Source organism: Leptonychotes weddellii, chromosome 11, assembly GCF_054177405.1.
Source record: "Leptonychotes weddellii isolate Sample4059 chromosome 11, ASM5417740v2, whole genome shotgun sequence".
Lineage (NCBI taxonomy): Eukaryota > Metazoa > Chordata > Mammalia > Carnivora > Phocidae > Leptonychotes > Leptonychotes weddellii.
The window spans coordinates 89830095-89844319 of NC_138379.1; the positions used below are offsets into that span (position 1 = coordinate 89830095).

At 37.3% G+C, this 14225-nt stretch overlaps 1 protein-coding gene across 2 annotated transcripts in view; it reads right to left on the bottom strand.

The window, feature by feature from the left end:
- DDX10 (DEAD-box helicase 10) overlaps nt 1-14225 on the bottom strand; it is a 288714-nt gene that overhangs the window by 94434 nt on the left and 180055 nt on the right. For both annotated transcript variants that reach the window (XM_081799536.1, XM_081799535.1), the window contains exon 17: nt 2569-2705. In XM_081799536.1, coding sequence (XP_081655662.1) covers nt 2569-2705 — 137 coding nt within the window. The remainder of the gene's footprint in view (nt 1-2568; nt 2706-14225) is intronic.

Consider the following 14225-nt stretch of genomic DNA (forward strand, 5'->3'; position numbering starts at 1 on the left):
AGATGATTTTTCTTCAGTTTAAGATAAGTTTACCAATTCCTTTCAATTTCTGTTAATGCAGATTTACTAGGTGTGCCTGAAATTAAAACCATTTTAATTTTCATGTAATGCTTTATTATTTTCCATCTGAACCTTTAAGTTAAGATGCCTTGGCATCTCAAGGTATTCTGGCCTTCTTGTCCTTCACCATTATACTATCTGAACTTGGCTTCTCCAGTTCTCCAACCATCTATTCTACGCTCTCTTGTATCATCTAAACTATTAGGACCAATTATATAGTTGCTGATCATTATACTTCTCTTTTTTTACTCTATATATCTCTTTCATCAGTCAATCAATCAATCCAAATAATTCAGGGCCTTCTCTGTGCCTATGACATTAACAGTGGACAAAGGAGTAGAGTCAGGAGCCAGATCTGTTGACACAAAAGAAAGGTTCTGGCTTGGATGCAGTTACAGGCTTTAGTTAAGAGGATGAAGCACATGAAGCTATTAGAGAACAAGTCATATTAACGAGGTGGTAGCAGGGAAATGTCACTATGAGGGTAAAAAATGCCAGAAGAATGAAATGAAGCGTCTGCTGCGCACAGATTAAGGATAACCCAGAAGCTATCATAAGAACTGTTAGGGAAAAAATCGTTACGAATCAGATGCAGAAGGAATGCTGACATGTGGCCAATGACTTCAAAGGTAGGTTCTATGTTTTAAAGGTGTATTAAATAGATATGCAAAATATGGCTGAATAACAAACAGTGAGAACCAATGAATGTTCTCTCCAGAGACTAAAATTATACAGAAACATTTGGAAGTGCTAAAAAAGAGATAATAGGCCCCAAATGGAGTCACTTGTGCCAAGCCCCACATCAATAAACCAAGACTTAATACCTAACCTAGTTGTGGCTTCAGCCTCTCCCAGGAATGTGACCTAAAACCAGTCAATCTGGAATCACCTGGTCAGCACCAGTGAGGTCATCTGCCCAACAGACCCCTTCCATCCCCACAGGAAGGTGACCTTGTCTAAAACAAGCCTCTCTTTGATAAAAACAAAAAAATTCCTTCTCCTGCTCCCCTCTACCTATAAAAGCCTTTCATTTTGTAGAGCTCTTCAGAGCACCTTTGTATATGCTAGATGGGATGCTGCCTGTTTTCATGAATTGTTGAATAAATTCATTAAAATCTTTAAATTTTACTCAATTGAATTTTGTCTTTTAAAAGAAGTTAATGATATAAAGTCATATGTGTTGAGTTAGATCACATCTATCAAAATGGAGATCCCATAAACCAACTCTGAAAAAGGGACATTTATTTTAGAGCTCATGGGGAAGCATCCACTCAACCGCTTAATGAACTGCTAGTTCATCAAGGTCTCAACATGTGCACCAAGGAACTTTCTGAAGCAAAGTGTGCATATTTCCCCTTAAAGATCAATTTCTCAAGATTAGGAATATGCCCTGAATCTAAATTATTTAACCCTTATGCCAAACATATTTATATATTTTTCTAAGTCATAATCAAATTATTTTCACCTGTGGTACCTCTTGTGGTAATAAAGCTAGTGTGTTTACCACATTGTCTGCTATTATGTCCACTAGAAATACTAGAAAACCATTATGTCCACTACCTAGCTGTCCAATAGCAAATGTCTCAAGTTTCTGACATCACTTGGGAAGACTGCATTTTGGATGTCATTTCAGTATTATAAGATAATTCTATGTTTAAATGAACACAAGATCAAAATGAAGAGTGACCCTGAAATGATCCTCCCTTTAGCATTTACTCCTTAGGGGATAATCTTTTTGAGATTTTTTCATAATGTTCTTACTTAAAACCAGATTATAGCTCTTTGTGGCCTATCTCTCTAACTCCCAAATCCCTGAGCTAGTAGTTAGGGGTTCCAACAAGCTCCCTCTTTCCTTCAATCATATTAACTTCAGCTGTCATTAGTACCTCCCTTCTGCCTGAAGAGGCTCATTGGTTTAGAATGTCCTTGAAGTTCTGTGCCCTCAACTTTTAAATCAATACAATCTCAATGTAATCTAATACACAGTACTCTGAAAACAAATGCTAAGCAAATCATACTATTATTCAATTCATTGCATTTCATCTGTTTTTGGCACGGACGCAAATAAGTTCACAAGTAAACAGATTTTAAATTGAGAGAATTTGTCAAGGGCTGTTTAAGTTTTCCATTATTTTATGTATTTGTTACTTAATTTTATATAAAAAATGTGAAAGTATAACTGCCCTTTTTTAAAATTCAGAGAGACTTTTTAACAACACTCTCAACAGAGTCCTTTGACAGTGAATCAAAATAAAATTCTGCCTCTGTTTGCACTAAGTATACCCTACTGCATCAAATACTTAAGCATAAAGGATTCAGAAGGAGAAAGACAAGAAGAGAGAAAGAAAAAACAATTCTTATTAGAACTGTTAAAACTAACAGTGATAACAGAAACAATAAGAGAGCCCCCAAAATGATGAGAAGAGCACAAGACATTTGTCTCTACACATCCTCTGGATTCAGAGGAGAAGATCTATATATTCAATCCTACTAAAAGTAAAAACATACCTAATTTTATTTTCCAGGTCTTCACTGTCTGATTCTTCAGAGCTTCTGTACTTATCTGGATCTGGAAGTGTGCTTGGATCAAATCCATCATCATCATCATTACTCCAATCCAGAAAGGCTTCCTCTTCATCTCTGACCTAAGAAAACACAAGGGGAGTTGTGGTTTAAGAAAACAGCTGATGAGTAATCAAGTCTTATTTCAAGACACAAACACTTGTCTAACTGATATCCTCAAACTGGAAGCCTTCTATTCTGGTGAAAGCCACTATGTGACTTTCAGAACCATTATCATTTGCAAAGAGAAAGGAAACCCATGTCATTTCAAAAATAAAATGAAAATATGGTTCAGGAAGTAAATCACCATTAAGTCCCTTAAACAAAACATGGGAAAAATGGTCAGTTTTATTACTTCCACATAACTGTCAAAGAAATAAAGTATAAAATAAAGTTGTTTTTGTGCTCCTGTCCATACACATGTGAATTTCAAAACTCCCAAAAATATTATATGAAAATATAAAAGGCCAGAAGAGGTACAGAAACTCTCTTTTTGTCTGATGACTTTATGATCACAGTAATCTAAGTGTTTAAATTAATAATCAGATCAATACAAGCTCATTAATAGTAAGGAGGGTTCTAAATTCAAGTTTAAGTATGAGATCATTAAAACAATGGAAAAGGAGAGGAATACCAAAAGACAGGAGAAGCAATAACACATGGAAGAAGTTGGGAATAATTCCGTTTTATGCCAAGTACGTACGTAGGTGGGCTTTTTTTTGCTTTTATTTTATAGTGGTTTATTTTTGTCAAAGAACAAAGCAATGTAATGTTAAAATACACTTACTACACATTTATGTAATGACCATCCCTTATAAAAAATTTATTTCTGGCGCATTGTGCTTCTTATCTACTAGGTTACAAAACCAAACAAGCATCATCACATGCATTTAGCAGATTATAAGTAGGACTTAAAAAAAAAATTCTGGATGAGTTTCTCTCAGTTACCATCTTTATAATTCTTCTTCACACCATATGAGACAAACGTCAATGATTCTGTTTTCAAATGTTTAATGTTCTTTCCCAGGAAGTGCATAACAACTCAGAATAGCATAGCAAGTGACTGTGCAAAGCCATGGTAGAGGCCCTCTAACACCTTCTGAACATCTCTCCCTTGATAACCTCTCAACATAACAAAAGGAGGAAGAAGAAAAGAAAAGAAGGATTAGTCATCAATGCAAAAGGCCCCTATTGCTTTCCTGGTAAAGCTCCCAGCTGAAAATAACAGGTCTGAAAAAAATGTATCAAAGGTGGGAGTGGGGGGATTGCCATCAAAGGCAGTAAGCAGCACCCTGCACAGCCTATGAGATGGTCTACTGGAAATAATGAAGGGTATCAACAAAAACTGAATGTCCTCATATACTCCAAAACACTAATCTCCTGGGCTACAAGGTATTTCCAATTTTCCAGTCTGATGCTCTCAAAGGAATTTGAAGACAGAGCAGATTCAAAACAATTTTCAAGTTTTTTGGTCTCTCTTTACACTTAAAATGTATGAAGGACTCCAAAGATTTGTGAATGTGGATTATATTTACTGATATTTACTGTATTAGAAATTAAAACTAAGATTTTTTAAAAATTAATTTTAAAGTAACAAAATTCACTAAGTATTAACATAAATGTCATATTTTATGAAAAACAGCTATAATTTCCCAAAATACCATTGTTTTATATTTTTGCAAGTTTCTTTAATAACTAGTATTTTTTTTTTCTTTTTTTTTTTTTTTTAAGAGAGCGTGCACATGTGAGCCGGGGGAGAGAGGCAGGGAGAGGGAGAGAGAGGGAATCTCAAGCAGGCTGCACACCCAGTGGGGAGCCTGACACCAGGCCTTGATCTCATGACGCTGAGAACATGACCTGAACGAAAACCAAGAGTCGGATGCTTAACCGACTGAGCCACCCAGGTGCCCCTACAGTAACTAGTTTAAAAGAAGACAGCTAAGTGCCCAAATGTTCCTCTGCATTCACAATGTGTTGTTCTGGGTGAAGTATATGAAGAAAATCTAGTCGCTCTGAGGTAAGATGGTTGGGAAAGGGAGGAGTAGCCTTTTCAGGGAATGGCAGTTACTTTTCTTTGATAACACAACAAATCCTGATGAGTAGTTTCAGAACAAGTAGTTGCAATGTAGAATCTGAAGCCATTCTGTACTGTTACATTAAAACCCATGGGTCTACTTTTCACTTTGAATGTATCTTTTACCAGTGAGTGATTTTGTAACATCATGTATCAGCTATGTGGAAAACACTGGTTCACTGAATTATGCAGATCTTCCTTATGTGAATCTTCAAGTGTTGATACATTTCATTTTACAATATATTTTTTTAAAGATTTTTTTATTTGACAGAGAGAGAGACAGTGAGAGAGAGAACACACCAGGGGGAGTGGGAGAGGGAGAAGCAGGCTTCCCGCCGAGCAGGGAGCCCCATGCGGGGCTTGATCCCAGGACCCCAGGACCATGACCTGAGCCGAAGGCAGACGCTAAATGACTGAGCCACCCAGGCGCCCCTCATTTTACAGTATTTTTTTTAAATCACATTTGTTAATATCACCTTCAATATCATAAGAGGTGTCTTTCAAAGTATGGGGAAGCTATTGGTGAATACAAGCTTTCCAAAATTCTAATTTTTTCTTAGAAACTCAAATTTTATGATTAACAACAAATATTTTTGGTTTTTCCCTTGAAATGTAAGCAACAAGTGTCATCTTCCTCTGGTGGTTTTCAAACATTTCTCTTTATCATAGAGGAGTTTTTTTTGTTTGTTTTTAAATTTTATTTTATTATGTTATGTTACATCTGGGAATGGTTTTGTGTTCCTCTTTCTTGTGGCTCTGCCAGCTTCTTGGATCTATCATTTCATGTTTTTCACTACATTTGGGGAGTTTGGCCATTATTTCTTTAAACATTTGTATGCCTCGTTCTCATATATATTGGCCTACTTCACAGTTCTCTGAGGCTTTGTTCATTTATTTTTTTCAATCTTTTTTCTTCATGGTCTTTGGACAGGGTCATTTCTACTGGGTCTCCAGGTTTGCTATTCCTTTCTTCTGATATTTCCAAACTACTTTTGAGCCCATCTGGCATTTTTTTTTTTTTTTTTTTACTGTAATTTTGTGTTTCAGCTCTAGGACTACCCAGCTTGTTTTGTTTTTACTATAGTTTCCATAGCTCCGCTGAGATTATCTCTCTATTTATTCATTCATACTATATTTTCCTTTAATTCTCTGAACGTACTTTCCTTTAATTCTTTGAACATATTTAAAATAGTTGCTTTGAAGTTTGCTAAATTCAAATCTGGCCTAATAGTTTCTGTGACTGCTTTTCTCTTCGGTATGGATCACATTTTACGGCCTAATTGCATCTCCAATAATTTTGTAGAAAAACAGACACTGCAGATATAGAAACTGAATTCTGTCACATTTTTCTGAGGACTACTGGATTTGTATTCTATTAGGCAGTTCTCTTGCTTGGATTCAAACCACAAACTCTATCATGGTGCTCAGGTGCTTATAGCTCTGTTTTGTCCCTGTGGCTTCCAAATGCTGCTTTTTTAGCCTGGCTTCCTACAGGTCTCCCCTGAGCCTATAACATGTGACACTCAGCCAAGGATTTAAGCAGAATTGAGTTCACCTTCTCTATAGTTTTCTTGCTTGTGGGAATTGCTCTAATTTCCACCTGCTATATTGGCTTTGAGATCTATGCTCTGACACTTCAAGCAGAATATTTCATTTAACTGCATTTTAACACCTAATACCATTTAATATGCTCCTTTTGCATTTATCATAAAGCAAGTGGCCTTCAAAAAAGTCCTACAATAGGAGAAATAAATTAGATAGTGAGACTTAGTATAAATATCTCATTCAATATTCCAGTGCACATATTTGACTATTTGAAGGAAAATACTAATTCAGACTGATGAAAATTTAAATGGATAACATATTATTTGGATTTCTGTTACTCTCTCTTCCAATTAACAACATTCAGGTTTTGTTATTTCCTAACTTAGAAGATGATCACCATATTGTTTGTACTGCATTACATACCTTAATGCATGACAATGACAAATGAATTTAAGTTGGCAATCACTCCTTTCAGAAACAATTTCAACCTACTAGAAGTGTAGGAATTACAAAAAAAGTCATTTTTATATGGATCTTTCTTGTCCTTTGGTTCATTCTTCATATGGTCAGAAATAAAACTATAAAATATAAACATACTGTGGCTCTTTGATAGCTTTAATTTATTAAAACAAAAACACTATCTTTACAATAAACACAAAGCATAAATAAAAGTCATGAGGACTATTGCCATAATGAAAACATTCTAGAGAAAAGTACTGTTTGTCTTTATCATAAGGTCTAGTTTAGAAGTATGTTCCTTCTAGCTATTTAAGGTAGCAAAAAAAAAAAAAAAAAGACGTTCTAGCTGCTCATCTCTACTAACTGCTCGTCTCTATCCTTGTGATTTCATAAATCATTCAAAAGAATATTTATAAAAAAGGCACCATACTCATTTTTATCTCCTTTGGGATTATCTTCATGAGAACATAATTACTCTGATATACCTACCACTTCCCAACTCTGACACCTCAGTGCATTAGGACACCATGGCTAGAAGCTCATGGCAAAAGGGAACTATTTAATATTTAAGCATTAAATGCAGGAAAGTAATTAAATTTCTACCTTAGAGATGCCGCACCTGACAGCAGTGGGAAGGGTGGTTGAAGGGTTTAAGGTCTGAAGGTAGGATATCAGTTTAAAAACTACAATAATCCAGGTGGAAAGAGGGATTCAGTGAAGAAAGTGGCCATGGAAATGGAGGTGGGGACAGGTTTGAAAGATGTCAAGGAGGGAGAACCAACCAGATTCTGTGGACTACATGGGTACATAATATATTGCAGAGAATCAATATGCACAGAACCATAACTGCACATGTCAAATATGGTCCAAGAAAGCTGCTTGGTAAATACTGCAAAGATGCCTTACAAAAACGCCTTTCTTCAACAAGTCTTTATTAAGAAGCTATTATTTGTGCCAGATATATAACTAGGTTCTGGGGATGCAGAGTAAATGAGACAAAGTCCCTACCCTAACAAGAAAATGAACTCTTCTAGGTTACTTACCCATGGAGAAGCATAGCATGAAAGCCAGGTTCCCAATCACGAGCTAACTGACTCCACTGGTCCTGCTAAATGCCTACCATCTTACAGAATGCAGTCTTCAACTCAGGGTTCCTCTAACATGCAGCTGACTGACCATGGATCCTGACAGTCAACATGCTTCTCTTCAGGTACTTCCAGGTTGGAAGCTGCAACCACTCCTGCCTCACTGACCAACCACCCTCCCACCTTCCCCCGCTCCCCAACCCCAGCTCAAAACGAAACAAGAACCCCTCCTGTCACACCTATACTCCACTCTTCTCTCTTACAACCCCAAGAAATAAGGCCTCACACCCAAAGAGATCAGGGTCACCTCTATGAACTGGCTGTTCCTGAAATACAGTTTCAGAACCTCTGAGGAAAATATTTCACCTAAAATAAGAACGGCTTTTCCAAAAATAGTTACTTGGAAGACTCAATTTTAAGTAGGATACAAGAAAATATATGAAAAAGAAATGTAACCCAACTAGCTTTTATTTTGTTTTCGGTTTTGATGACGGCAAGAAACACAGATGCGAAGTGTCACCCTCCAGCAGTAAATTCACAAAGGGCTCTGACACACTTTATCTTACTTGATTTTCAAGCCCTATGAAGAAGATAATTACTGTTCTTGTTTTCAAAATGAAAAAAACTGCGGTTCAGAGGACTAAATAACTTAACCAAGGTCACACAAACCTGGACGTATACTATGTTAACTTTCTCTATAAAATCTCTGGATTTGAGGCTGGTACAATTCTTCCTTCAGAATCAAGCATATTTTATAAGCTTCATAAATCATAGAGCGCTGCTTTCTATGCACATTGCATGCACTCACCTCCAGTCTGATGCTCTGGTCTCCCAAGTACCTCTCTGGTGTCTCCTGCGTGCGGTCCCCCACCAGCTTCCTCATGAGACTCTGTAACCATCTTCCCCCTCTTTTTTTTTTTTTTTAAGATTTTATTTATTTATTTGACAGAGAGAGAGAAAGAGACAGCGAGAGAGGGAACACAAGCAGGGGGGAGTAGGAGAAGGAGAAGCAGGCTTCCCCTGAGCAGGGAGCCCGAGGCAGGGTCCGATCCCAGGACCCTGGGATGATGACCTGAGCCGAAGGCAGACGCTTAACGACTGAGCCACCCAGGCGCCCTCTTCCCTTCCTTCTAATCACATCAATTATCTATGTTGTAACTAGAATGTTGTTGCTTCATTAAGGTACAAATCTGATGGTGTTTTCACCTGCTTACAACCCTTTAAGACACTCTTTCAAGTCCTAGAACAAGTCAAGCCCCTTCCCACCTCAACATCCTCATGCCGGGTATTTTTCTACTAGAATCCTCTTCCACTTCCTCTTGCCTGGTGTATGGTGTTTTCTGACACCAATTTTTCAATGCCAGACGAGTGTCCCAGCAATTCAATTCTGACACGATGCAGAGTTAGCAAAGACCCACAGGTAAAGGGCTCAGTCCCACGAGACATCAAATGCCAGCTGCAAGTGGGGTCCCCAAATGACCTGCACTTCTCCCTGGCCAACTACAAATTCTGGGATTCTCACAACCTCCTCCTCAGGTTTGATAATTCTCTAGAATGATTCAGAACTCAGGAAAGTGCCCTGCTTATGACTGCCAGCTTCTTTATTATAGAGGTAACAACTCAGGAACAACCAAATGGAAGAGATGCATAGAATAAGGTATGGAGTGGGGATGGGGTGCAGAACTGCCAGGCCCTCTCCAGGTGGGCCACCTTCCTAGCACAGTGACATATTCACCAACCTGGAAGTTCTCAGAACCTTACTGTTCAAGAGTTCTTATAACTCAATTTCCAGGCCCAATTTCCTTCCAAGAGATAGGAGGTAGGGCTAAAAGTTCCCATCCTCTAATTCTGTGTTCAGTCTCTCTGGTGACCAGGCCCCCTCCCGAAGCTATCAAGAGACTCCACCCTGAGTCACCTCATTCGCATAAACTCAAGTGCGCTGGGCAGGAGCTCCTTATGAGTAATAAAGCAGTTCTACCACTCAGGAAATTCCAAGGATTTTAGGAGTTCAGTGTCGGGAACCAGGAATAAAGATCAAATATATTTTTTATTATACCACACGTGGTTAATTCCAAGTCATCAGGTCTTAGATTAAACATTTCTAAACATCACTTCCTTAGTAAAACTTCCTGAAGATTTGTTTTCAGTGTTACACCTCAAGCGAATTCCCTATTTAATGTCTATATTCCTTTCTAAGTGTAGGTTCCATGGGAGTAAAGGCCATATCCTGTTACTGCTGTTGAAATAAATTCCCAGGCCCAAGATGGAGGCACTCCTACCTGGGGTGCCATGTGAGCAAATCAAAACTTTTGTGTCCCTATAAATGTTCTGCTTTACCAGAGAGATGCACTCTATCCAGTCAGCTAATCCCCAAGTGCCAAGCCAACTCTGGTCCTTCTCACCCAGAACAAGACTGATTAAGTGGCCCCAACCAATCAGATATTTTTTCCCTCTTCCTTGTTCTTTATTCTTTATCCTATAAATGCTTCCTGCCTTATGCCCCATTTTGCAGTTCTCCAATAGGAAACTGTCCACTTCACAAAATGTTAAAGCTTGTATCACCTAAATTGTCTTCTTTGAACATTTTTCTTAAAATTGCTCACTGCTGAAATCAAAAAGCATAGAGCAGGTTCGCAAATACTTGATAAGTAAATAGATATTTAATGTGAAAATATTAAAGTGGAATACAATATTATTAATGAGTATATAAATACTTATAATTGATAAAGGTTTAATACTAGTTAAGTTAGAAATCTTATCAATTTAGATCTGATTGTAGGATTTTTATTGATAATTGTCAACCACTTATGTCTCAGATTCCTCAAGTATAAAATAGAAATATGTCATAGTATTTAGGCATAAGGAAGCCGGTAACAATTTTAATTAATTGCAGGTGCTTGGAAAATATGCAATCAGCATCTTAATAGGAAAAAAATGAGTGGTCAGTAAAGAAAAATGAATGTGTGATAATGCCTATAAAATAATAATAAATTATGTTTAAAATTCCCTCTAGAAGATCGTGCAAGAAAACTTCAGGTAAGAGCTATACACACACTGAGGGCTTATACATACACAAAAAATCTAGTTATGGACTTGGCTATGAACAAGTCCTTGACCCTTACATTCATTCAAAAAATTCGGAAACCTCAAGCACTTCCTTCAGCTCAAATTAATAATCATTTTCTGAGTGCTCAGTATATTTAGCCCATCATAGGTAGGCAAAAATGAACGAGTCAGGGTCTTACTTTTGAGAACTTTAAAATTTTAGAATATTGTTTAAACTTCCTTCGGCAGAAGCAGAGAGAGCCAGACCCTACGCCTAACTATGCTTCTATACATGCTGGATTTCCTTTACTTCTTTTTCTTTCTGAGGGCACTCACAACCACAGCCAAAGGAAAAACAAAAGTGAAATCCTAGCGCTAAAAGTGAGAGAGTACAAAGTGGCCCAATAAGAAATGTAACACACTCAAAGCTTGATAAAAAGAAAACACAAAGTGACATAAGTCAAGAACATCTCAAGAGGAGGGCTGACAAGGGAGGAAAGAAAATGGATGATTGCCTTGAACTACATGCAAAGTAAGAGAGCCTCACTTCGCACCGGAGTATATTTTATTAGGCCAAAGACCAAAGCGTTTCTAAAATAACAGGGAATAAGACTTGATTTCAGTCACTTTGCTAAGGAGTGGAAACGGAAGCAATACTGCATTCAGCGGATGGAGAGAACACGTGTGCTTGCAGGTCGGGATCATCAGTGAGGAAATCATCTCAAAGTCTAAATTACCTGCATTACCTTCCTCTATACTATACAGCATTCAACAAAAATGAATAAAATAAGTTTTCAGAATTGTCTTCAGATTTTAGTTATTTAATTCCATTTAGGATTTTAAAAAAGAAGTCTTCCCATAATGATGAACTAAAGCAGAATGTCAACTTTGACACAACAAAATTTCACGAGGGAAAATTCCAACGTAATAAACTATTTCTGATCCTGAAAAAGAATGTAAAGATGGCGAAAGAAAATTTTAGAGAAAAATGAGGTATTCAAAATACAATTTGTTACCACTAACAAAACTTCAAAACAACTTTCTAAGAAAGCACTGAGAAGATGATACTTCATAGTTTTGTAATTTAAAATAAAAATTCTGATTGCTAAAGACAGAGCCAACCACCTTCAGTAGTTAGAGATGGACTGATTTTTTTGAGAAGCTATATATTCCAGGTACAAAGTTCCTGAGTGGAAAAAAATCATTGAAATGGTTTTTCTCAACTATAAGCACAAAAAGATTAATGATATTAAATGCTGAAAGTCAACATCTACTTACTAAGGTCCATGTGCAGAATAGTAAACATAGGAGAAGCTGACAGAGCTGAGAGATCACTGCTCCTGACCATAATGCCAAATTTTAATAGCCTGACTCCTTCACTTTTTAATAAGGATGTTGTCATACTCATTAAAATATTTTAGAATATTTTCAGTTTCTGGCTCCTAGAAATTTATTCCATAATGGCGATGTTGGGCTTTGGCCTAATGCTGATTTTTATACTTGGTGTTTGGTATCTGGCCAAAGTGTGTCTTTTCTGCACTTCCAGTATATACTGGCTGAATTGCACTTGAAATCCACAACCCTGGTTGAGGGTTCTGGACTCTATATTTATGGGGTTCTTGTTCAGAAATCTGTCCTTCCTAACTCCAGCACTTATCTAATAGGCATAGTGAGTCAGAGGAAGGCAACACATTTCAGCCATGGCCATCTAATCATAGAGGAACCTGAGAAGACAAAGGGAACACAGGATGTTGGGAAATGATAAAAGCAATATCCAGGGGAACAAGGAGGAGAATTTAAGCAAAGGCTACCTGTTTAGAGAATTTCTTTCTTAAATCTAGTTAAGCTTACCCGAATTCTGCTCAGTACCCTCTTTATTTTTTCTAAGCGTTCCAAAACAATAGAAATATCTGATTGAAAGACTATGAGGAGGTGATATAAATAATACATGAAGTGAACACAGTTAAGAATGGCAGGCGAACGGCTGGCACATGAATATTCAAAGTCTCAAAGAGCAAGTCCCAAATTTGGAAGGATCTTCAGAATTTGGAATAATCACTCAACTACTATATACTGCATAGTTACTGTTTGCTGAGCATTGCTACAGAAGAAGAATGTAATCTGAAACATGGCATGACAGAAGAGCCTATGATTCAGCATTTTAACCTTAATAAGACTTTCAACAAAATGAAATTCCTTCTAAAACTGCCTTACACAAAATTTATTATTCTTCCTAAATTGCTTACTTACTTGTTTACTTAATATATGAATATCTCATAGAGCTCTGAAAGATACTGAGAATACTACAATTTCATAATATCCTATTATAGGATGGTGCTTCCCATTATTGATCATCTTTATTTCTCATACTGTTTTTTTTTTTAAAGATTTTATTTATCTGACAGAGAGAGAGACAGCGAGAGCAGGAACACAAGCAGGGGGAGTGGGAGAGGGAGAAGCAGACTCCCTGCTGAGCAGGGAGCCTGATGCGGGGCTCGATCCCAGGACCCTGGGATCATGACCTGAGCCGAAGGCAGATGCTTAGCGACTGAGCCACCCAGGCGCCCCCTCTCATTCTCTTCTTTCCAGAGGAAAGTTACATCAAATAAGATATTAAACAAAATACAAATTCCAGTTTGCCATTCTTGTCACAATAATGAACACTTTAATCTAAAATGAGTGACAAGACCCTAATTTGATTGTCCCACCCATCGCTGGCTGCGAGTCCTTAGGCAATTTACTAACTCTGGGAGCTTGTTTCCTCATCTGTATAATTTAAACACTGCCATCTACCATTCAACGTTGCTGTGAGGATCAAATGAGAAGGCACAAGAAGTCTGTGACAATGTTCATCATCATTAATAGCAGAACTGTACAAACGGGAAAAAGACATGCCGGCAGTTTGGCGGTCTTATCCTTTCTAGGTATCCCTCTGCTTTCTCCAAATATGAATTCTAACACAGGCAGAAATGTGCAACAGATTTAAATCTCCTTAGGAAGCAGTGTATTCATAATAAAAAAATAGAAAATTATACACAAAAGAGAACAGAATTGAAACTATCAATGTTAGAATGTTAGCAAAGGTAGTTCAAGAATAAATACAAGTACTACTTTGTAAACCAAGTAGTAAATCTGATGAATGGAATATTATTCAACAATGACAAGGACTGATGTATGCAACAACATGGGTGAATTTCAAATGCACCTCACTGAGTGAAAGAGAATGGACCCCAAAGGCTATATACTAAGTGATTCAATTTATATTAAAATCTGGGAAAAACAACAATAACAACAAACTAGGGACAGAAAATAGATCAGTGATTGCCAGGTGTTTGGGAGAAGGCAGCAAGAAAGAATTTTTTGGGATGATGACATAACTGTACCAACCATCCCTG